Source organism: Lepus europaeus, chromosome 18, assembly GCF_033115175.1.
Source record: "Lepus europaeus isolate LE1 chromosome 18, mLepTim1.pri, whole genome shotgun sequence".
Taxonomy (NCBI): domain Eukaryota; kingdom Metazoa; phylum Chordata; class Mammalia; order Lagomorpha; family Leporidae; genus Lepus; species Lepus europaeus.
In genome coordinates this window covers 47,173,396-47,196,681 of record NC_084844.1, presented here as the reverse complement: position 1 = coordinate 47,196,681, position 23,286 = coordinate 47,173,396, and the positions used below count along the sequence as shown (strand labels likewise).

The window sequence follows — 23,286 nt, the reverse complement described above, 5'->3', positions numbered from 1 at the left end:
TGAAATGTGTTTCCCCAGTCACCTGGGCTGGCCTGGGCTGCATTGTATCGGCCAGCAGCTGCACTGCACTCAAACTGACAGCTACATTAAACCTTGGAATTCTAAGGCAATAAAAAGTAAATTAACTCTTATTTTTTTCCTTTCCTGGTGGAGTAAGTGAATGCATGTCTGTAGGGAAGTGAGTGAGCCTTGGTTCTGAGTGCATACCTCTCACTACTCACTGCTGGTCTGTCCCCAGCTAGGATCTGGTGTTCAGACTCCAGCCAGGGGTCTGCTCTCCTGGTGTGTGGTGTGTTCTGTGGGGCTGGGCCAGTGGGTCGCCCTGCAACTGCTGATCCCGGCTCACTAATCACATCACAGCTGTTGAGAGACTCCCTTGCCACCATTTGGGGAGTCATAAATGGGCTCACTGGACAGTTTCATATTCTCTGGCTGCTTTGTGTCTGCTTGGTGAAGGCTACACCCTAACTTTTGTGGGATTTTGTGGGCTCTGAGAGTTTCCCCCAAGTCCAAGTTGAACTGGAACGAGCCAGAGGACTTGCCTGAGCCCACAGTCCATTTAGAGTCAGAGGTGGTTTGAGATGGTCAGAAAAACCTTTTGGGAAATCATTTCCCAAGCATTTCCAGAAGATTGGGAGCTGTTTAAAGTTCCTCACAGCCACCCACAGTTGACATTGGACTCTGGCACAGGCCAACCTTGAATTCTTTAGGGTCCAAGGGCTGCTGTGAGGTGAAGGTTAAAAAGTGCTCCTAGTTGGGAAAAGGAACTGAAGCAGGAAAAAGCTAAGCTTTTCCCCTTCTACACAGACAGGAAGGCCTGTGTTCACCCATGGAACTGACCTCCCAGCCAGAGGCCTGATGGGGGTAAGCTAAGGTGCTGTTGCCCGGATTCCAGGAATTACCTCATCCTCTTGCAGATATCTTGACTTGTGACTTCAGACAGCTCACCTAATTTTTTTTTAGAGATTTATTTATTTACTTGAAAGAGCTACACAAAGAGAGGAGAGGCAGAGAGAAAGGTTTTCCATCTACTGGTTCACTCCCCAATTGGCCACAATGGCCGATGGCCGGAGCTGTGCCGATCCGAAGCCAGGAGCCAGGAGCTTCCTCCGGGTCTCCCACGCGGTGCAGGGGCCCAGGGGCTTGGGCTATCTTCTACTGTTTTCCAAGGCAATAGCAGAGAGCTGGATCAGAAGTGGAGCAGCTGGGACTTGAACTGGCGCCCATTTGGGATGCTGGCACTGCGGGTGGCAGCTTTGCCTGCTATACCACAGTGCCGGCCCCAACTCACCTAATTTTGTGAAGCACCTCTTCCTTTTAGGATTAGTTTCTTAACACTGCCCACTCCCCTGTAGGGCCATGCATGACCTGTGGATACACACATACTTGTATTCATGTCTGTGGTATTCAGTGAGTGGAGATAATGATAGGGAAATGTGAACTGAGCTTGGATGATCCCACTGGGACAGCAGAAGAAATCACCTTCTCAGAGTTAGAGTTCAAAACATTATCACTTTGAATTGATCAGGGCAGAAATGACCTTTCATTGAAGAATTTTGTGTGTTCCCTTGGTTCTGCTCAGTTTAGCTTGGCCCTTTGACCACTTTTATTTATATTTCTGAATTGGGAACTCAGGGCACTTCCTATGTCTTTTGGCATCAGCTTCTGTCTTACAAATCAATCTTGGAGTAGGAACTCTCATCCACCTTATTTTTGCAGTGAGTCTTAAGGTTTTGGTACAAGGTGGGTGGTAATGGGCAAAAGGCAGATGTGGGCAGGGGTCCCTAGTGGTGGCCAGCAATGGCTGGGAGGAGTCAGTTTTGGTTTATCTGAGCCTTAGGGGACAGGAGAGCTTGGTAATGAGAACCACATGGTACCACATATTTCTTCGTCTTGGACCCAAAATGGTAGGGGTGGGAGGATGAGAGAGAGAGATGTGGGGCCTCCCACTGTCAGCCATGGGTAATTTTCTGCTGCCACTCTTTGGCTGGGGATGCTGCTGCTCTCCCCATCTCCACCCCAGCCCTATGTCCTATAGCAGCCTTGACCTGTTCTGCACCAACCAGGGCCCCTAAGCCAAGAATTCAGCTGGGAGACTTTTCACCTTCTTCCTTCTCACTGTCGTCTTTCCTGTTTATTTTCCAAATTGCTGCTCTGCAGCCGAGCAATGCCTGTTGGCTAGAGCTCACTAGCGCTGTGGGATCAGACTCAGGCAGTGGGCTCAAGTGGCCAGCAGGGCACTGGGGGAGGAAGCGGGGAACTGGAAGAGCCTCCCTGTGCGTCTCCCATGGGCAGCGCTAACCTCGGAGGCGGCCCTGAGCAGCCCTATCACATCCGGTGCTTGTCTCTGCAGCCGGGACCGGAGGATAAACTATCAGAGCTGTGGGGCAGTGCATCATTCCTCTTATTATTTTCTTCTCTGCAGATGGGGTCGTGGAAAGTTCAGTTCCTTTTAACCCTCGAAGTTCTGTTTATTCTACAGCTGGTAGCCTGAATGCCGAGTTTCCCATTACATCACAAAGGGGCTCAGGCAGATCTCTTCGCAGAAACGTGTTGCAACTGTTTATTTTTTTCCATATTTAAACATTTCTGACAGCCAAACCAGGCTGAGCCAAAAGATGGAGCTTTGTGAATGAGTCTGGTTGTTGGTGTCTGTGCAGAGAGAAGCTTTGGAAAACTCCTGTCCCTCCGGTGATTCTTCCCAAACATGTTCTTTTTCCTGGGCAAACACTATGAAGCAAGTTACTTCTGCAGTACACGTGTGTTGATTATGTGCCTTGTGTGATTAATGGGGCTGTGTTCCACCTGGTTCCCAGGACACTATTGAAATCAAGATGTTTCATTTCATTGCCTTTTCTTAGTGCAGTGATTACAGTAAATAAACCAGTGCAGCCTCCTTCCACCTGGAGCCAGTCAGGGAGTTCCCATACCTCTACCTCACTTTCTCCAGCGGCTTGTCCCTTGAAAGCCATCTTTTTGCTAGTCACCAGGAGAAACAAATTGCTTAGGTCTGAGGTCACTCCCTAGCAGGTGGGGCTCCTGTGCAGTAACTCCCCTAGGGTAATTCCAGGATGATTCTTAGGGATCTCTACTTACTGCCTCTTGCCATTCCACCTCTTGAACCTAATTGTGAAGTTTTTCTTTGTAATTCTCCTATGCATCTCACTCCTTTAGGACTAAAACTTAGCATCCAGACAGTACCACCTGTTTGAAACTCCCAGGTTAGGTGCTTCTCTGGAGAAGAAAAGCCAAGTCTGTATCCTTGTCAGCCCCTGTATCTAACCACAATTTGAGGTATCTTGGGCAAGCAAAAACCACAGCAACAAATACTTGATGAATTCGCAGCACCCACCAACACAGGAATCTCAACCACAGTAAATGATGACATCTACTGACAAGTGATGGTGACAGAGAAATGAACCCTCTTTCTTTAATGGAATTTCACCTGGGGAGAGCCAGATTCCATAGTTTAAGGGTTTTTTTCTCAGGTTCAGCCAGAACCTGAGATACACAATTAGGATGACCAACTAGCCTGGTTTTCCCAGGACTGGGAGGTTTCTGGGGAAATGGGACTTTCAGCTAAAACTGGGACAGTGTCAGGTGAGTGAGAGAAGGGAGAGGGCCCAGGAGGGCTGAGACAGCACTGAGGCTGATGCGTCTGCTGGAGTGCATGAGAGACTTCACCTTCCTGGGAGGATCTTGGCAGGCAGAAATGAGGTTTTTGTTGGATCAGTGTTTGACAGTTTGTTTGTTTTCCTGCTTATACATATATAGTCCTAAAGCATTGTAGGGGAAAGCCCCACATGACTGCACAGTAACTGGACTGTCTGTGACTGTGGCTGGAAGAGGGAGGCTGATGCCCTGCTGCTCTCTGGGTGGCATATACTTGGCTGCACAGGAGGGGGCAGTTCTGGGAGATGCCTGGGGCACTGCGTGTCTAGAGTGAGTAAGTGTCTCAGGCACACTGTCTGGAAAGGTGACAGGACCTGCATTAGGCAACTGGTTCTCTGAATTCTTTCTCCTTTCTGTTTAGGATTAAAAATTCCCCCTAATCAATTTAAAGTGTGCATGGGTGGACACATACACCCCAGATGACTGCCATGCAAGACAGTTCCCCGTCCTAGCGTTCTGGTGCAATTTCCTAGCAGCTGCCAGCGTAGAACAGCCTTGGCTGCCAGGACCTTCCTGCTCACATACACCACTGGCATTTTTACTGGTCCCACTTTAGAGCTGCACTTCTTTTCTTATCTTATTCCTCACAGGGTTGCTGTGGATGTGTGGTCGACGCTGGCTGATTTCTGTAACATACTGACTGCAGTGAACCAGTCAGAGGTGCCACTGTATAAGGACCCGGACGATGACCTCACCCTTCTCATCCTGGAAGAGGATCGGCTTCTCTCGGGCTTTGTCCCCTTGCTGGCTGCCCCTCAGGACCCCTGCTACGTGGAGAAAACCTCGGAGAAGGTCAGCCCCCGGCCAAATATCCCTCCCTGTTCACCCGTCCTCTTAATTCTCCAGACTTTTTTATTCTTGGGAAGTTTTTTGTGCAAACGGAACATGATTAAGTCATTGAGAAGGGTGTTAAGGGAAAATATCGACCTTTTAGCCGCTGACATCCAGCTCTGTGTCCTGAAGAAAAAAAAAGGCCCTCTCGACTTCCTTTGGTGTGTGTGTGTGTGTGCTCGCTGGCATGTTGTATATACGATCATTTCCTCACTTGTTTAAATAGTGCAGCTTGTGTTGGCAGTGCTCTCACTTAGCTCCAAATGGTTTGCATCATGCTTAAAGCACCCTCCTTCCTCCCCCCTACCTCCTTCCCCCCAGCCACAAAACTCTGCACTAGGAAAACAGCCAGGGCTTTTTCCCTTCTCTAAGGAGGAGAGTGATAAATAGGTGACTAGAGAGAAGCAGACACCATGTGTTAACTTACAAAAAAAGCTTTTAGGAATATGAAGCATTCCCCGCTGCCTGGTTTCTATTTTCTTTCCTCTAAGGATTATGTTTTAAACTTTTTTTCTTGTCTGTCTGTTTATAGAAAACAAAGTTCATTCCATGTTGCGCCGGTGGGGACTATGGGGCTCCTAGTCCCTGCTTAACTGTTGGGTCTTCAGCCAGGTGGAGGGCAGGGCATTCCACGCTGTTCCACATTTCCCCAAGGAGCAGTCACTAGGCTGTGGGTGTGGCAGCAGGCCACCTGTGCTGAGGCAGGGGTACCCTGCAACTGACTTTCTGATTTTCTGCAGAATTGTTAGCATTATAAACTCTGAGAGGAGAGAGGCCTTTGGAGAGGAGCCCACAAATGGTTTCTCAGAAGGAAGTCTTTTTATCTAAGTGAGGTGTGTTCTAGGGACATTGGTAGCCAGTTTTTAAAAACTTAAAAACAAACAAAATAAGTAAAAAATAATTCCAAGCATGAATTGCAAATAATGCAAATATGAGATTTTATATTGAATATAAAATTTTAAAAACTTGTTCTTAATATAGAAGAATATTTGTGGAAAGTTTGGAAATCACAGACAAATAAAAAGAATAAAAATTTGTCCTTAATTCCACTACCCAGAGATAACAGCAATGTTATTTTGTTAACTGTATATGCTGTTATTTAACTTTCACTACACACACACACTTTTTTTTTTTTAAGAATTATTTTATTTATTTGAAAGACAGAGTTACAGAGAGAGAGGTAGAGCCAGAGAGAGAGAGGTCTTCCATTTCGCTGGTTCACTCCCCAAATGACCACAGCTGCCAGAACTGGGCTAATCCAAAGCCAGGAGCAAGGAGTTCTTCCAGGTCTCCCACACAGGTGCAGGGCCCAAGGACTTGTGCCATCTTCTACTGCTTTCCCAGGCCATAGCAGAGAGCTAGATTGGAAGAGGAGCAGCCGGGATTCAAACTGGCACCCATGAGGGATGCTGGTGCTGCAGGCTGGGGCTTTAACCCACTGCACCACAGTGGCAGGCCCACACATTGTTTTTAAAAACAAACTGGCTTAGCAGGTAAAGCCACCGCCTGCAGTGCTGGCATCCCAAATGGGCGCTGGTTCAAGTCCCGGCTGCTCCACTTCTGATCCAGCTCTCTGCTATGGTCTAGGTAAACAGTGGAAGGTGGCCCAAGTCCTTGGGTCCCTGCACCCACATGAGAAGACCCAGAGGAAGCTCCTAGCTCCTGGCTTTGGATCAGCACAGCTCTGGTCGTTGTGGCCAATTGGGGAGTGAGCCAGCAGATGGAAGATTCTCTCACTGTCTCTCCTCTCTCTGTGTAACTCTGACTTTCAAATAAATAAATAAATCTTTAAAAAAAAAAAAAAAAACTGGGGTCCATATTACTCATAGTATATATAATCTGCTTCATTGCTTAGTATTTTTAACATATTGTTATATTCAATCTTTATTATTACTATTTGAGAGAGAGAAAAACAGACAAGAGAGCTTCCATCTGCTGGTTCATTCCCCAAATGCCTACAGTGGCAGGAGGACCAAAGCCACGATCTGGGAACTCAATCCAGATCTCCCACAGGAGTGGCAGGGACCCAGCTACTTGAGCTATCTCCTGCTGCCGTCCAGGACATGCATTACAAGAAGCTGGAATCTGGAGTGGAGCCAGGACTGAAACCCAGGCACGCCTATGTGGGACGTTCTGGGCCTGACCAGCATCTGAACTGGTAGGCCAAATACACAACTCAGGATCATTTTTGGTCATTGCCTGGTATTCTTTTATATGCCAAAATTCCTTAACCATCTTTGCTTTATTGAACAGAGAATGTTATCATCTTTTTTCACTGCCATAAACAGTAATGATGCCTTACAGCTGAATTAGGGCATATATTCCTTTTGGTTAAATTTCTGTAAATAGATAAAGGTTCTAGACATTGATGGATCAAAAATCCATACTTTTGGATCCCTTTAATGACTCATGGATCCTAGGGATGAGAGAAACTGTCTTTCTCAAAGTGTTATCTGCCTTCCTTTCATTTTATTTCGCTTTATTCTCCAAGGTGAGGAAGAATAATCATCTATGATGTGTCAGTCCCTAGGCTAAAACTTCCATCAGTTTTTATGTTTTCCTAATAAGCCCACCATGAAACAGGTGTTTAACCTAGTGATTAGATCATTTTATGCCTTGCCAGCAAAACTTTGGAGTGAAATTCTGCACTTTGGTTTCAGAAAGGGACAGTAATATGCATGTATAGTATGCAAGGCTGAGGACAGTGAACAAGTTGTTTATACTTTGTGGAAAATATTGGGTTCGAAGAGAAACTGGACATCCTTGACTCGGGCCAAAGGATTCTGGTACTCTTCTTTTTGGATCACAGGTTAACAATGATTCCAGAGAGTGCTTTGATGGCTTGCCTGTTGAGTTAGTTTTCTTTAGTGAAGAACAAAGGGAGGAGTCCTATCCAGCTTGAGACTTCCCAAGCCCCATTTTCATTAGCTCATCAGCTCCACCAGCTTTAGTGTCAGATAGTGAGTATATGATCTGGCTAGGGACGAGCACAGAGCCAGCAGTCCAGCCCTCAGCCTGTACTGGTGATTCACAGGCTACCCAGGAATCCACCACATTCAGATTAAGGTAGGTCTGCACTCAAGGGCTGTGAAGGAGGTATGCTGAATCTAACATCTCCAAATCTATACTCCTAAATCCTATGCTACTCCCCTACCTCTAAAGTCTGCTCTTCCTTCATTGTTCCCCACCTTGGTAAATGGCAGCTTTGATTTTTTAGGTTTCTTTATGTCACAATTCTCAGGATTTTTTTTTTTTTTTTTAAGATTTATTTATTTATTTATTTGAAAGAGAAAAAGATTTTCAATTTTCTGGTTCACTCCCCAGATAGCCACAATGGCAGGGCTGAAAGGCTGAAGCCAGGAGCTAGGAGCTAGGAGCTTCATCTGGGTCTCCTATATGGGTGCCCGGGGCCCAAACACTTGGACCATCTTCTGCTGCTTTTCCCAGCCATTAGCAGGGAGCTGGATTGGAAGTGAAGCAGCTGGGACAGGAACTGGCGCTTTTATGAGATGCTGGCATTTAAAGCAGCAGCTTTGCCTGCTATGCAACACGCCAGCCCCTCAGGGTTATTCTTGATTCTTGTCTTTATCTTATGACTCTCTATCTAACCCACCAATAATTAATGTCTTACTTAACCATCAACATACAAGCAAATGCAATTCCTTCTTATCACTGTGCCCTAATTTGATTCATTGAAACCCCTTCTAACTGGTTTCTTCAGTTCCTCCCTCTTCCTGCTCCCAAGTCTATATTCAGACAGCACCAAGAATAATCTTTTTAAAAGATCGGGAAATTATGTCAATTCTGTCTTCAAAATCTTCCAGTGGCTTTTCTTCTTACTTAGAGTAAAAGCTAAGATTTTAAAAATGGCCTATGATGACCTTCATGGTCTGATCCTACCTCAATCCCTCCTCACTGCAACGCTGACCTCATCTGCTACTGCTCTTTTCATTCCCAGTAAGTTCTGCTCACACTGATATCATTGCTGTTCCTTGGGCAAATCAACTACTTGTGCCTAAGGGTCTTTGACATCGCTTTAAAAAAAAAAATTATTTATTTATTTATTTATTTGAAAGAGTTACACAGAGAGAGAGAAGGCGAGGCAGAGAGAGAGATCTTCCATCCACTGGTTCACTCCCCAATTGGCCACAACAGCCGGAGCTGTGCCGATCTGAAGCCAGGAGCCAGGAGCTTCTTCTGGGTCTCCCACGTGGGTGTAGGGGCCCAAGGACCTGGGCCATCCTCCACTGCTTTCCCAGGCCACAGCAGAGAGCTGGATTGGAAGTGGAGCAGCCAGGACTCGAACCAGTGCCCATATAGGATGCCGGCACTGTAGGCGGCGGCTTTACCCACCATGTCACAGCACCGGTCTCCCCATTGCTTTTTTCTTAAGCCTGGAATGCTCTGTTCCCAGATAGTCATGTGGCTTTCTCACTCCTTTTGTAATGTCACCTTATTAGAGAGATCTTCCCTTGCCATTCTGTATAAAGTGTTATCCATGTTTCTTTTCATTTTACTCAGCTTTATTGTTCTCCATGGCAAGGAAAAATAATCATCTACCATGTGTCAGTCCCTGGGATATAGATTTCCATCAGTTTTTATGTTTTCCTAATAAGCCTACCATGTAAGTGTTAGTACCCCCATTTAAAGAGGAGACTGGAGCTCAAGAGTGAGGAATGATGTTTAACTTGTGTGGGTCATTCCAAGGATGAACTAGAAAATCAGTATGGGTGTGTCAGAAGGACTCTTTAGGAACTTATGACCTTTTAGAAATCTAAGAATGTCTTAGATGTTTTCTCCAGATTCTGATGTTCACTACTAAGAAATGTAATATATCTCAAGGACTAGTCAGTAGCAGCAATTTCATTTCATGAGCAGTTTCATTACTGGTCAATATTAGTTATTTGGTCTAGCCTGATGTTCATTGAACAGAATTCACTGAGCGTGTGTTGTCATATGACATGGGAGATCCAATAGCAACATGTGTCACTTTGAGTCTGGCTGTGAGGTCTTGACGTTTTGTTGAGCTGATAGTATTCCAATGAAGGCATTGCTTTAAGAGCACTGATGTGGTATTAGTATATCATTATGTTTTCCAGGCATGTTCTGTGTTGTAGGTTCCTAATTGTTATGGTGGGGGGATATGTGATCATATAAGGGTAAAACAGTGTTAGAGCCCATTACAGTGAGACTTCTTGGATATTTTAATGTTATAGTGTACATTTATGAGAAGGATAGCTTTGGAGCCGGTGCTATGGCATAGCAAGTAAAAGCTGCTGCCTACAGTGCTGGCATCCCACATAGGCACTGGTTCTAGTCTCAGCTGCTCCACTTCTGATCCAATTCTCTGCTATGGCCTGGGAAACCAGTGGAAAATGGCTCAAGTTGTTGGGCCCCTGCACCCACATGGGACACCAGGAAGAAGCTTCTGCTTCAGATCGGGCTGGCTCTGGCTGTTGCGGACATTTGGGGAGTGAATCAGTGGATGGAAGACCTGTCTCTCCCTTTCTCTCTTTGTCTCTCTCTCTACCTCAGCATCTCTGTGACTCTGCCTTTCAAATAAATAAACAAATCCTTTTTAGAAAAAAAGTAGGATAGCTTTTATAATATTTCCCAAACTTGCTTCTCTCTTGAACTTTGTGATTTACTGAAAATCTAAACAAACAATAGTAGAAAACCCAGGTATAGAATAAGCAAGAGGTAAGATAGGTTTTAGTTTGTTTTAAAGATTTATTTATTTGAAAAGCAGAGTTAGAGAGGTCTTCAATCCTCTGGTTTACTCCCCAAATGGCTGCAATGGCAGGAGCCAAAACCAGGAGCCAGGAGTTTCATCTGGGTTTCCCATGTGGTGGGTGGCAGGTGTCCAAGCACTTGGGCCATTTTCTCTGCTTTCCCATGTGCAGTAGCAGGGAGCTCAGTTGGAAATGGACAGCTAGGACTTGAACATGCATCTGTATAAAATGCTGATATCACAGGTGGAGGCTTAACCTGTGGCGACACAGCACCAGACCCAAAAAATGGATTGTTATTGGAATTACCCAGGAGTAATATAAAATGAGTATAGATTAGGGTAAAAGCAGTAGACTGAAGCCAACTGTACTTTTTTATTTAAAGATTTTATTTATTTATTTGAGATTAGAGTTACAGACAGTGAGAAGTAGAGACAGAGAGAAAGGACTTTCATCTGTTGGTTCACTCCCCAGATGGCCGCAATGCTTGGAGCTGTGCTGATCCAAAGCCAGAAGCCAGGTGTCTCTTCCTGGTCTCCCATGTGGGTGCAGGAGCCCAAGGACTTGGGCTGTCCTCTTCTCCTTTCCCAGGCCATAGCAGAGAGCTGGATTGGAAGAGGAACAGCTGGGACTAGAACCGGTGTCCACATGGGATGCCAGCACTGCAGGCAGAGGATAAACCTACTGCGCCACAGTGCCGGCTCCAAGCCAACTGTACTTTAAGAGAAACATCACAGGTGTCGAAAATAATTGCAAGCCGGCGCCGTGGCTTAACAGGCTAATCCTCCGCCTTGCGGCGCCGGCACACCGGGTTCTAGTCCCGGTTGGGGCGCCAGATTCTATCCCGGTTGCCCCTCTTCCAGGCCAACTCTCGGCTATGGCCCGGGAAGGCAGTGGAGGATGGCCCAAGTGCTTGGGCCCTGCACCCGCATGGGAGACCAGGAGAAGCACCTGGCTCCTGGCTTCGGATCAGCGCGATGCGCCGGCCACAATGCGCCGGCTGCAGCGGCCATTGGAGGGTGAACCAATGGCAAAAAGGAAGACCTTTCTCTCTGTCTCTCTCTCTCTCACTATCCACTCTGCCTGTCAAAAAAAAAAAAGAGAGAGAGAGAGAGAGAATAATTGCAGTCAATAGGGGAGAGAAAGTGATCTTGCATTCTGTGAGTGACTGGTAGGTACCTAAACTTGGAGACAAAGTAGCTTACCCAAGGTAATATAACTAGTAGGGAAGTGTAAGATTAGAACTCCTACATGCATGACTTCAAACCCCATGTTCTTCATGGGGCCGGTGCTGTGGCATAGCCGGTAAAGCCGCCGTCTGCAGCATCGGCATCCCATATGGGCACCGGTTCGAGTCCTGGCTGCTCCACTTCCAATCCAGCTCTCTGCTGTGGCCTGGGAAAGCAGTGGAGGATGGTCCAGGTCCTTGGGCCCCTGAACCCGCGTGGGAGACCCAGAAGAAGCTCCTGGCTCCCGGCTTTGGATTGGAGCAGCTCCGACTTTTGCGGCCAGTTGGGGAGTGAACCAGTGGATGGAAGACCTCTTTCTTTCTGCCTCTCCTTCGCTCTATGTGTAACTCTTTCAAATTAATTAATTAATTTAAAAAATGTTCTGATGAGTGATTTAATGTCTGGGATATACTTCAGAGTAGTCTGGGGAAAGGAGATGGATAGGAGTGTGAATAGGAAGGGAAAAAAAGTTAGGAACAATTGTTTAACCTAGCAATTAAGACACCTGCATTCCACATCAGAGTGCCTGGATTCAGTTCTCCCCTCTGGCTCCTGACTCCAGCTTCCTGCACCGCAGACCCTGAGAAGCAGTGTGATGGTTCAGCTGGATTCTTGTCACCCAGGTGAGAGACCTGTATTGAGTTTCATGCTCCTGCCTCTCAGCTTTGGCTTTGTCCCAGGCCCAGCCCATGATTACAGGCATTTGTTGAGTGAACCAATGGATTGGAGCTTGGTTGCCACCCCCCTCACCCCCAGTTATATGTGTGTGTATATCTGTCTTTCTCCGCCTCTGAGAAAGAGAAAGGAGTTACCCAGTGTTTATAGTTTATATATTAGTCATTCCCCTCTGCCCTTGTATTACTTATTCTTTGCCTTTCATAAAATTGAGATCATATAATATATGGTTTGTTATTTTCTGGAGTTTTTAAAAAATTTATTTACTTATTTATGTGAAAGAGTGACAGAGAGAAAGGGGAAAGACAGATATTACATCCACTGGTTTATTCCCCAGATGCCTTCACAGCCAGGTCCAGGCTGAAGCCAGGAGTCTGGAACTCCATCCGGGTCTCCCACCTAGGTGGCAGGGGCCCAAGTACTTGGGCCATCTTCTGCTGCCTTTCCTGGAGCAGCTGGGGTATAAACCGGTGCTTCAGTGGGATACTAGCATCGCAGGCAACAGCATCTTAACCCACTTTGCCACAATGCCAGTCTCCATCATTTATCTTTTTTTAAAAAAGATTTTATTTATTTTTACTTAAAGAAGTTACACAGAGAGAGGAGAGGCAGAGAGAGGTCTTCCATCCGATGGTTCACTCCCCAATTGGCCGCAATGGCTGGAGCTACGCCGATCAGGAGCTTCCTTTGGGTCTCCCACGTGGATGCAGGGGCCCACGGATTTGGGCCATCTTCTACTGCTTTCCCAGGCCATAGCAGAGAGCTAGATCAGAAGTGGAGCAGCTGCAACTTGAACCGGCATCCATATGGGATGCCGGCGCTTCAGGTCAGGGCATTAACCCACTGTGTCACAGCACCAGCCCCCATCATTTATCTTTTAAGGTACTTCACAGTGCCTGTGAATTTTTTTTTTTTTTTCTTTTTGACAGGCAGAGTGGATAGTGAGAGAGAGACACAGAGAGAAAGGTCTTCCTTTGCCGTTGGTTCACCCTCTAATGGCTGCCACGGCCGGTGCGCTGCAGCCGGCGCACCGCACTGATCCGAAGGCAGGAGCCAGGTGCTTCTCCTGGTCTCCCATGGGGTGCAGGGCCCAAGGACCTGGGCCATCCTCCACTGCACTCCCTGGCCACAGCAGAGAGCTGGCCTGGAAGAGGGGCAACCGGGACAGAATCCGGCGCCCCAACCAGGACTAGAACCTGGTGTGCCGGCGCCGCAAGGCGGAGGATTAGCCTAGTGAGCCATGGCGCCGGCCTGAATTTTTTTTTTTTTTTAAAGATTTATTTATTTATTTGGAAGGCAGAATTACAGAGAGGCAGAGAAAGAGAAGTCTTGCATCTACTAGTTCACTCCCCAAATGGCTACAATGGCCGGAGCTGGGCCAGACTGAAACCAGAAGCTCATCCAAGTTTCCCAGGTGGGTGCAGGGCACTTGAGCCACCCTCCACTGCTTTCCCAGGTGCAATAGGAGGAAGCAAACCAGTGTTCATATGGGTTGCTGGTGCTGCAGGCAGCGACTTAACCTGCTATATACCACAGTGCTGATCCCAGAGTCCATGATTTTAAAAGCTCAGTTGAGGGGCCGATGCTGTGGCACAGTAGACTTAAGCCTCTGCCTGTGGTACTGCCACTCATATGGGCCCCGGGTCGTGTTCCAGCTGCTCTTCTTCCAATCCAGCTCTCTGCTATGGCCTGGGAAATCAGTAGAAGATGTCCCAAGGGAAAAGGCAAGGACAAAGCCACCCACAGAGCCCCTGAGCAACAGCAGTACTGCCAGCACCTTGATTGTAGAACTTCTGACCTTCAGAATTGTAAGGTAATAAATTATATTGTTTTAAGTCTTTAAATTTGTTACTATAGCAGTAGGAAACTAGTACTCTCTTCCAAACTGGAGAATTTTGCCAGGCTTTTTGATATTTACCTTTCCTGCAGCATTCTTTCTCTCTCCCTTTTTAATTCATTCTATTATGAAACATACATAGCAGGTTACCACAAAGCAAGCAACCCTATAAACACCAAGCAGATCAAGAAATAGGAGAAGACAGTGGCAATTAGTTGCCCTTTCCATTCAGTTTGTGTTGGAGTTCCTAGCCAGTACAGGAAGACAAAAAAAAAGAAATAAAAATACTAAAAGAGTTATTGGGAAGAAATCAATGAAGCTATCTTTATTTGCAAATAACATAATGCGTAGAAAACCCAAAATAGCATAAGGATAAATTATTCCAGTTAATAAGTGAATTTAGCAGAGTTTCTGAATATAAGTAAGGTCAGTATACAAAAATCAATTCCATATCTGCATACTAGCATTAAACAGAATGAAGTTTTTTTTTAAAAGTTGCTTTTTTAAGAAGGGCAGCTGTGAATGTTCTCTTAATGACCTGTCTCCAGCTACACCCTGTCATCTGGCAACAATTCCTTGTGATTTATGGCAGATGGATGTCACTTCCCCATATAACAGCTATTGAGTGTTCTGCATACTACAGCCATAGCAGTGAACACAATAGACAAGGAAGGCTTCATGGAGCTGGAAGGGTATACTTTGTGTGATCAGTTTGATCACTTCTATTACAGTATTGGAAGTAGGGTTATCTAACTTACAGTTCTGTGCTTTTTTTTTATTATTATTATTATTTTTTATTTTTTTGACAGGCAGAGTGGATAGTGAGAGAGAGACAGAGAGAAAAGTCTTCCTTTTTGCCGTTGGTTCACCCTCCAATGGCCGCTGCGGCCAGCGCATTGCGCTGATCTGAAGCCAGGAGCCAGGTGCTTCTCCTGGTCTCCCATGCGGGTGCAGGGCCCAAAGACTTGGGCCATCCTCCACTGCCTTCCCGGGCCATAGCAGAGAGCTGGCCTGGAAGAGGGGCAACCGGGATAGAATCCGGCGCCCCAACCGGGACTAGAACCCGGTGTGCCGGCGCCACAAGGCGGAGGATTAGCCTGTTAAGCCACGGCGCCGGCCGCTTTTTTTTAATATTAACTTTATTTATTTATTTTTATTTAAAGATTTATTTTATTTATTTGAAAGACAGAGTTACAGAGAGGTAGAGACAGAGAGAGAGGTCTTCCATCCGGTGGTTCACTCCCCAAATGGCCAAAACGACTGGAGCTGTGCCGATCCGAAGCCAGGAGCCAGGAAGGAGCTTCTTCTGGGTCTCCCAGTGGGTGCAGGGTCCCAAGGACCTGAACCATCCTCCACTGCTTTCCCAGGCCATAGAGGAGAGCTGGATCAGAAGAGGAGCAGCCGGGACTAGAACTAGCACCCATATGGGATGCTGGCGCTTCAGGTCAGGGTGTTAACCTGCTGCGCCACAGCGCCAGCCCCAACTTGATTTATTTGAAAGAGTTACAGGAAGAGAGGGAGCCAGAGAGAGTGTGAGGTCTTGCATCCGCTGGTTCACTCCCCAAATAACCTCAGCAGCCAGAGCTGAGCTGATCCGAAGCCTGGAGCTTCTGCCGGGTCTCCTAAGCAGGTGCAGGGGCCCAAGGACTTGGACCATCTTCTACTGTTTTCCCAGACCATAGCAGAGAGCTGGGTTGGAAGTGGAGCAGTTGGGACTCAAACCAGCACCCATATGGGATGCCAACCCTACAGGCCAAGGCTTTAACCCACAGCACCACAACACTGGCCCCAGAAATCTATGCTTTTAAAGTTTCTTTTACAGGCTGGCTTTTGGCCTAAGCTTTAAGATGCCTGCATACCACATGAGATTACCTGGGTTTGATTCTCAGCTCCATTTTCCTGCTAATGCAGACCCTGGGAGGCAGCAAGTAATGGATGGGTCCCTACCACCTATGTAAGTGACCTGAATTGAGTTCCCATCTGCAACCACCTTGGTCATTGGAGGAGTGAACCAGTTGATGGGACTTCTGTGTCTTACTCTGCTCTCAAGTTTTTATATTGTAAAAATAATCTTTTTTGGATTACAAAATAGAAGTTCATTTTAAAAGTATTTTAAAAAATCAAGATTAGCAATTAAAAACAAGATTTCCTTGATCCAGACATAACCACTCGTAAACGCTTCATTCCTTATTCTTCCAACCTGTATGGATGGACATATGGATAGCTGAAAATATGTGACTTTTTTGCTTTTTAACAAAATGGAATCATTTCTTATAAAGGCTTTTGACAGATACGAACAAAATGCTCTCCAAAAAAAAGGTTATACCAGTTAAACTACAGAAAATGAAGTTTTTTGTCTTCTTACATTCTAATTCTGAATAGTTTAACTTTTTATTATCTTTCCCTGAGATTGGGGGGGGGGGTCCTTCTTGCTTTGATTTTCATTCTTTAATTATCAGTAGGGTTGGGTTTTCTCTTAAGTATTGTGCTTGTCGCTTCTATGTATTGGTGTTATGTTTATCCTAAATTGCCTCTGTGTCTTTTGCCCCTTTTAGCATTGGAATGCTCATGCATATTTTTTTCTTAATGGTACTCAATGAAATGAGAACTTTTAAAAACTAAAAGCAGAGGTGTAACACTATTATATTGACAATAAGAAATGTTCCCTTGGGGCCAGCGCAGTGGTGCAGCTGGTTAAAGCCCTGATCTGCAGTGCTGGCATCCCATATGGGCACCAGTTCGAGTCCTGGCTGCTCCGCTTCTGATCCAGCTCCCTGCCAATTCACCTGGGAAAGCAATAGAAGATGGCCTAGGTCCTTGGGCCCCTGCACCCACATGGGAGACCCAGAAGAAGCTCCTGGCTCCTGACTTCAGATCGCTCAGCTCCAACCTTTGTGGCCATTTAGGGAGTGAACCAGTGGATGGAAGACTTCTTTCTCTCTCTGCCTCTACCTCTTTCTGTAACTCTGTCTTTCAGATAAATAAAATAAATCTTAACAAAAAAGAAATATTCTTTTGCCATGTCATGCTAGATAAGATCTTTCCTTTGTTTTCATCCTTTGTGAGTTTCTCCTTAGACCTCCCTATCAGTTCAAAGATATCTAAAGAAAAATCATATCCAGTCAGGTATATAGAAATGAACTATGAACTGGATCATTTCCTTTTCTGTTTCGCCGGTTTAATCCAAGGAGCCTCTTGTGTAGTTAACCTTAGTAAAAATTATATGTTGTTTTGAAAAGTCTCCAGATGGGGCCAGCGTTGTGACACAGCTGGTTATGCTATAGCCTGCAGTGCCAGCATCCCATATGGGCCCTGTTCAAGTCCTGCTTGCTCCACTTCTGATCCAGCTCCCTGCTAATGTGCCTGGGAAAGAGTAGAAGATAGCCCAAGGGCTTGGGACCCTGCACCAATGTGGGAGACACAGAAAAAGCTCCTGGCTCCTGGCTTTTGCCTGACCCAATCCTGGCCATTATGGCCATTAGGGCAGTGAACCAGTGGATGGAAGATCTCTGTCTCTCCTTCTCTTTCTCTGTAACTCTGCCTATCAAATAAATAAATACATCTTTTAAAAAAGTAAGAAAAATACCTAGGTTTATATCTAGAAAATATAACAAATTCAAGGTTTTTTTTAACCTCTTGTTCTGGATGCAATGAAAATCTTCATTTAGTGCATTATTTTGCCAGTGGCCTTTTGGTACTGACCATTTATGTTGTATATTTCTCTACACCTCCTTCAGTTTTGCCCTCACCTATTTTAATGCTATTATCTCTATGAATTGGTTATACATTTATGAAAATATTTTTAAAGATTTATTTATTGATTTGAAAGAGTTACAGAGAGAGGCGGAGAGAGGTGTTCCATCCACTGGTTCATTCCCCAAATGGCACAACATCTGTAGCTGTACTGAACTGAAGCCAGGAGTCAGGAGCTTCTTCCAGGTCTCCCACATGGGTGCAGGGGCCCAAGTACTTGGGCTATCTTCCACTGCCTTCCCAGGCCATAGCAGAGAGCTGGATCGGAAGTGGAACAGCCAGGACTTGAACCGGCACCCATATGGGATGCTGGTGCTGCAGTCGGGGACTTTAACCCGCTGCGCTACAGCACCGGCCCTAAATTTATGAAAATATTAATTACCACTTCCCTCTACTCCCATTCAGATTATATCAGTTACTCCTAATTTATAAGTCTACTTCCTCAAATGGACCCTGTTAAACTCAGTTACCTTGTGCTCAGAATACAGATAGATCAGTGACCATGTCGTCCAAGGATAATAATTACACTTTTGTATTCATCAGAATCATGTTTGAGAGTTTGTTACAACAGCCATTGCTGGGCCTATGCTGAAAGTTTCCGATTAATGGGGAGGAGGAAAGACTGAAAATTGCATTTCTAACACACTGCCAGATGGTGCTGATGGTCTGGGTTCCACACATTGAGAACCATTGCTCTTTAGGAACCTTAGGACTAACATCGTAGCAATTAGGCAAAGAATTTGGCCCAGGTGAAAATAAAGATCCCAGGTATAAGTAGTCTTCCTAATTCTTAGAGTTTGGAATGTAGAGCATATTACCTGAGAGCTTATAGATTTTGCCCTCAACTTGCCATAGAGTTTTCTGAACTCTTCAGAACGCAGTTGTACTGAACATGTTATAAATGTATGTGAAGAGCCTCAAGTCTGGATATCCAGCCAGATAGCCAACATGCAGTGAGTGCTTATCATGTTCTCAGCACTGTGTTCATGCTTTACATTACTCCATTTAAATTTCACAGAAGCCCTATGGGAATTTGAACTACAGGAAAGAGCTTACCCAGGATGATACAGCTAAAAATAACAGAATCAAATCCAAGCAATTCAAGTTTAGAGGCATACTCTTTTTTTTTTTTTAATGAATTTAAGTGTTTTTTAATGTTTTATTTATTTGTTTATTTGAAAGGCAGTTACAGAAAGGCAGAGGCAGAGAGAGAGAGAGAGAGAGAGAGAGAGAGAGAGAGAGAGAGAAAGGTCTCCCATGCTCTGGTTCACTCCTCAAATGGCCTCAACAGCTGGGGCCAATCCAAACCCAAAAGCCTGGGTCAGAGAGAGAGAGAGAGAGAGAGAGAGAGAGAAAGGTCTCCCATGCTCTGGTTCACTCCTCAAATGGCCTCAACAGCTGGGGCCAATCCAAACCCAAAAGCCTGGGTCTCCCACATAGGTGCAGGGACCCAAAGACTTGGGCCATCTTCTACTGCTGTCCCAGGCCATAGCAGAGAACTGGATTGGAAGTGGAGCAGCCAGGTCTTGAACTGTCACCCATATGGGATGCTGCCACTGCAGGCGGCAGCCCCACCGGCTACACCACAGCACGGGCTCTAAGGCACACTCTTTGTTTTTGTTTTTGTTTTCCATTTGGCAGGTAGAGTTAAGACAGACAGACAGACAGAGAGAAAGGTCTTCCTTCTGTTGGTTCATCCCCCAAATGGCCGCTACGGCCGGCGCTGTGCCGATCCGAAGACAGGAGCCAGGTGCTTCCTCCTGGTCTCCCACGCGGGTGCAGGGCCCAGGCACTTGGGCCATCCTCCACTGCACTCCCGGGCCACAGCAGAGAGCTAGACTGGAAGAGGAGCAACCGGGACTAGAACCTGGCACCCATATGGGATGCCGGCGCCGCAGGTGGAGGATTAACCAAGTAAGCCACGGCGCCAACCCCCATAAGGCACATTCTTAATTAAATAAAAATATGGTAGTAGAGTGATTGAACATACATATTAACTCAGTACTTCTAGTTCTCCTCTTGACTTTGACAGTTTTATTTTTCACTAGAAGCTTGATTTCTCACCAGGAACTTGGGAACTGTTGACCTGGTTTTAGGGAGATTATCTGATCTTCCCAGAATAGTTTTAAGGATGAACAAAGAAGTAAAAGTTCGTATGAGTGGAATGGGACGCCCAGGTTGAATTTGCCTGCGTGTCTCTCTTGGGGTTGTACTTTTTTCAAGTCTTGAAATGCCCTGAATTCGGACACCTGTGTCTCTTTGGAGAGAGAGTGTGACGGTTTTTTGTTCTAAGGCAAACCCTTGAAAGTACTGTAAGGAGTGCCGACTGCATTCACAGGATGATCTACATTGTTTTGAAAGTGTGTCAAAGGGCAGAAATCTAAGAGTAGTGGCAGTACAGCTTCTAAGGACCAGAGGTCAGGACGCTGTCGTAGCCTCTAAACTTCGCAGGCAGGATTGCTTGTAGATGAATGGTGAGTCTTGAAGTTGGCTGATGGGGATGACTGAGACATGAAAACCTGAAGATAAGCTGTGCAGTGCACCCCTGCCTTCCTACCCACCTACCTATCTACATACAAACAGTCTTTGGCTCCAGACTTAGTAAATATGGATCCTAATTAAAAACTGAAATTGGTAAAAGGAGGATATACTGCAATTAGAGAAAAAACTATTCTGCCTCAGTGTTTCCTGTCCCATTCTTTTTTCTTTACTAATATAATTTCCTCTTACATAAAAGTACATATTTTGCTTCATAGTTTTAGGTAATTTATAGTTAACACCATTACTTTTATTTATCAACTTACTGATATGTAATTTTATTTTATTTTTAAAGATTTATTTTTATTTATTTGAAAGACAGAGTTAAAGAGAGAGGCAGAGACAGAGAGAGAAGTCTTCCATCCAGTGGTTCACTCCCCAGATGGCTGCAATGGCCAGAGCTGAGCCGATCCGAAGTCAGGAGCTTCCTCCAGTTCTCCCACTGAGTGCAGGGGCCTAAGGACTTGGGCTATCTTCTACTGCCTTCCCAGGCCATAGTAGAGAGCTGGATCGGAAGAGGAGCAGCAAGATCTCAAACCGGTGCCCATATAGGATGCTGGCACTGCAGGCCAGGACTTTAATCCTCTGCATCACAGCGCCAGCCCCATCTTATAAGTAATTTTAATTAATTTATTTTAAAATTTGTATTTATTTGAAAGACAAGAGTTACTGAGGCAAGCAGACAGAGAGAGATTTCTATCTGCGAGTTCACTCCCCAAATGCCCATAACTGCCAAGGCTGGGCCAGATCCAAGCCAGGGCCCTGGAACTCAGTCTAGGTTTCCCATGTGAGTGGGAAACTTGAGCCATTACCTGATGCCTCCCAGGGTATGTGACAGTAGGAAATTGGATCAGAAACAGAGCAAGTACTCAGACCCATGCACTCTGATATAGGTTGCAGGCGTCTAAGTGGAAATTTAACTGCTGTGCCACACATCCACCCTGGCATTGTGTTTTGTCTGAAGGTCACTCTTTTTGTTGATAACTGATATTCCATTTATGGATATATCAGTTTATGCATTCAATTGATGTTGGACTTTTGGGCTGTTTTCATTTTTTCATTGTTAGGAATAAAGATGCTGTGAACATTAATATAAAAGTCTCTCATGGGCATGTTTTCATTTTTGTTGGGTAAACATCTAGGAGTAGAATTGCTTAGCCTTATAATAAATACAAATCTAAATTTTTTAAGATTTATTTTTTATTTATGCAAAAGGCAGCATTACAGAGAAGGGAGGAGAGACAGATCATCCATCCACTGGTTCGTTCCCCAAATTGCCGCAACAGCCAGGGCTGGGCCAGGCTGAAGCCAGGAGCTCAAGACTTCTTCCAGATCTCCCACATGGGTGCAGGAGCCCAAGCTCTTTGACCATCTTCTGCTGCTTTCCCAGGTGCATTTAGTAAGAAGTTGGGTTGGAAGTGGAGCAACCAGGTCTTGAACTGGTGCCCATATGGGATGCTGGCGTCGCAGGAAAGGCTTAACCTGCTACGCCACAATGCTATCCCCATAAATTGAACTTTAATGGAAATTACCAAATTATTTTCTGAAGTGATTGCGCTGTTTTATACTCCACTAGCAATGTATGAAAGTCCCATTTGCTTTACATCTTTGTCAACACATGATATTTCTAATCTTTATAATTTTAGCCGTGGTAGGTGTGAGGTAGTATCTCATTCCCGATTCATGATGAGCATCTCTTCATTGCTCTGTTGACAGTTCATGTGTAGATGCTCCTTGACTTAAACAATGGGGTTGTGTGCAGATACATCCATTGTAAATTTAGGGCCATTTAAACTGCTGTGACATAGCAGGTTGAACTGCCACCTACGGCACTAGCATCCCATATGGGCAACAGTTTGAGTCCCTGCTGCTCCACTTCCAATCCAGCTCCCTGCTAATGTGTCTGGGAAAGCAGTAGAAGGTGGCCCAAGTGCTTGGACCCCTGCCACCCATGTGGAAGACCTGAATGAAGCTCCTGGCTCCTGACTTCGGACTGGCCTAGCCCTGGTTGTTATGGCTATTTGGGAAGTGAACCAACAGATGGAAGGTCTCTCTCTCTCTCCCCCTCCCTCTCTCTCTCTCTCTCTCTCCCCCTCCCCCTCCCCCTCCCACTCTCTCTCTCTCCCTCCCCCTCCCCCTCCCACTCTCTCTCTCTCCCTCCCCCTCCCCCTCCCTCTCCCTCCCTCTTTCTCTGTAACTTTGCCTTTCAAGTAAATAAATACATTTTTTAAAAAAAGTAAATTGAAAATATTGTAAGTCAAAAATGTATTTAGCCTGTCTAACCTACCAAACACCGTAGCCTAACAACACAGTACACTAGAGTCTTGGTTGTTTGTCCTCGTAATTGCATGGCTTACTGGGAGCTTTGACTCCCTGTCCCTGCCCAACATTGCAAGAGAGTATTGTATTGCATATTGCTAGCCCTGGATAAGGACTAAATTCACAGTTCAGCTTCTACTGAATATATATATATATATATATATATATACACAAACATACACATATACATATATATACACACATACATACACACACACACACACACACATATATATAGCTTTCATACCATCATAAAAATAAAAAGATTGTTAGTCAAGCCATTTGTATCTTCAGTTGGGTAAATGCCCAAATCCACTGACCATTTGTAAACATAGCGATATTTCCTTATTGAGTTGTAAGAATTTTTTATATATTCTGGATACAAATACTTGTCAGATATATGAGTATGTCCCGTGAATATTTCTCACTGTATATGGCTAGTTTGCCCTTTTTTGTGTTTGTTTATATAGTCTTGAATTTTTTATTTTGGTAAAGTTAAATTTTTCAGCATTTTCCTTTATGATTAGTGTCTTTGTTGTCTTAAGAAATCTTTGCCCAACCCCTGAAATCATGAAGATTCTTCTCCATTTTTTTTTTTTAAAGATCTATTTATTTATTTGAAAGCCAGAGTTACACAGAGAGAGGAGAGGCAGAGAAGTCTTCCCTCCGATAGTTCACTCCCCAGATGGCCGCAACGGCTGGA

The 23,286-nt window shown here is 45.3% G+C and overlaps 1 protein-coding gene across 5 annotated transcripts in view; it reads left to right on the top strand.

The window, feature by feature from the left end:
- SMG6 (SMG6 nonsense mediated mRNA decay factor) overlaps positions 1-23,286 on the top strand; it is a 261,478-nt gene that overhangs the window by 136,922 nt on the left and 101,270 nt on the right. For all 5 annotated transcript variants that reach the window (XM_062175680.1, XM_062175681.1, XM_062175684.1 and 2 more), the window contains one exon: positions 4,263-4,464. In XM_062175680.1, the coding sequence (XP_062031664.1) occupies positions 4,263-4,464 (202 nt within the window). The remainder of the gene's footprint in view (positions 1-4,262; positions 4,465-23,286) is intronic.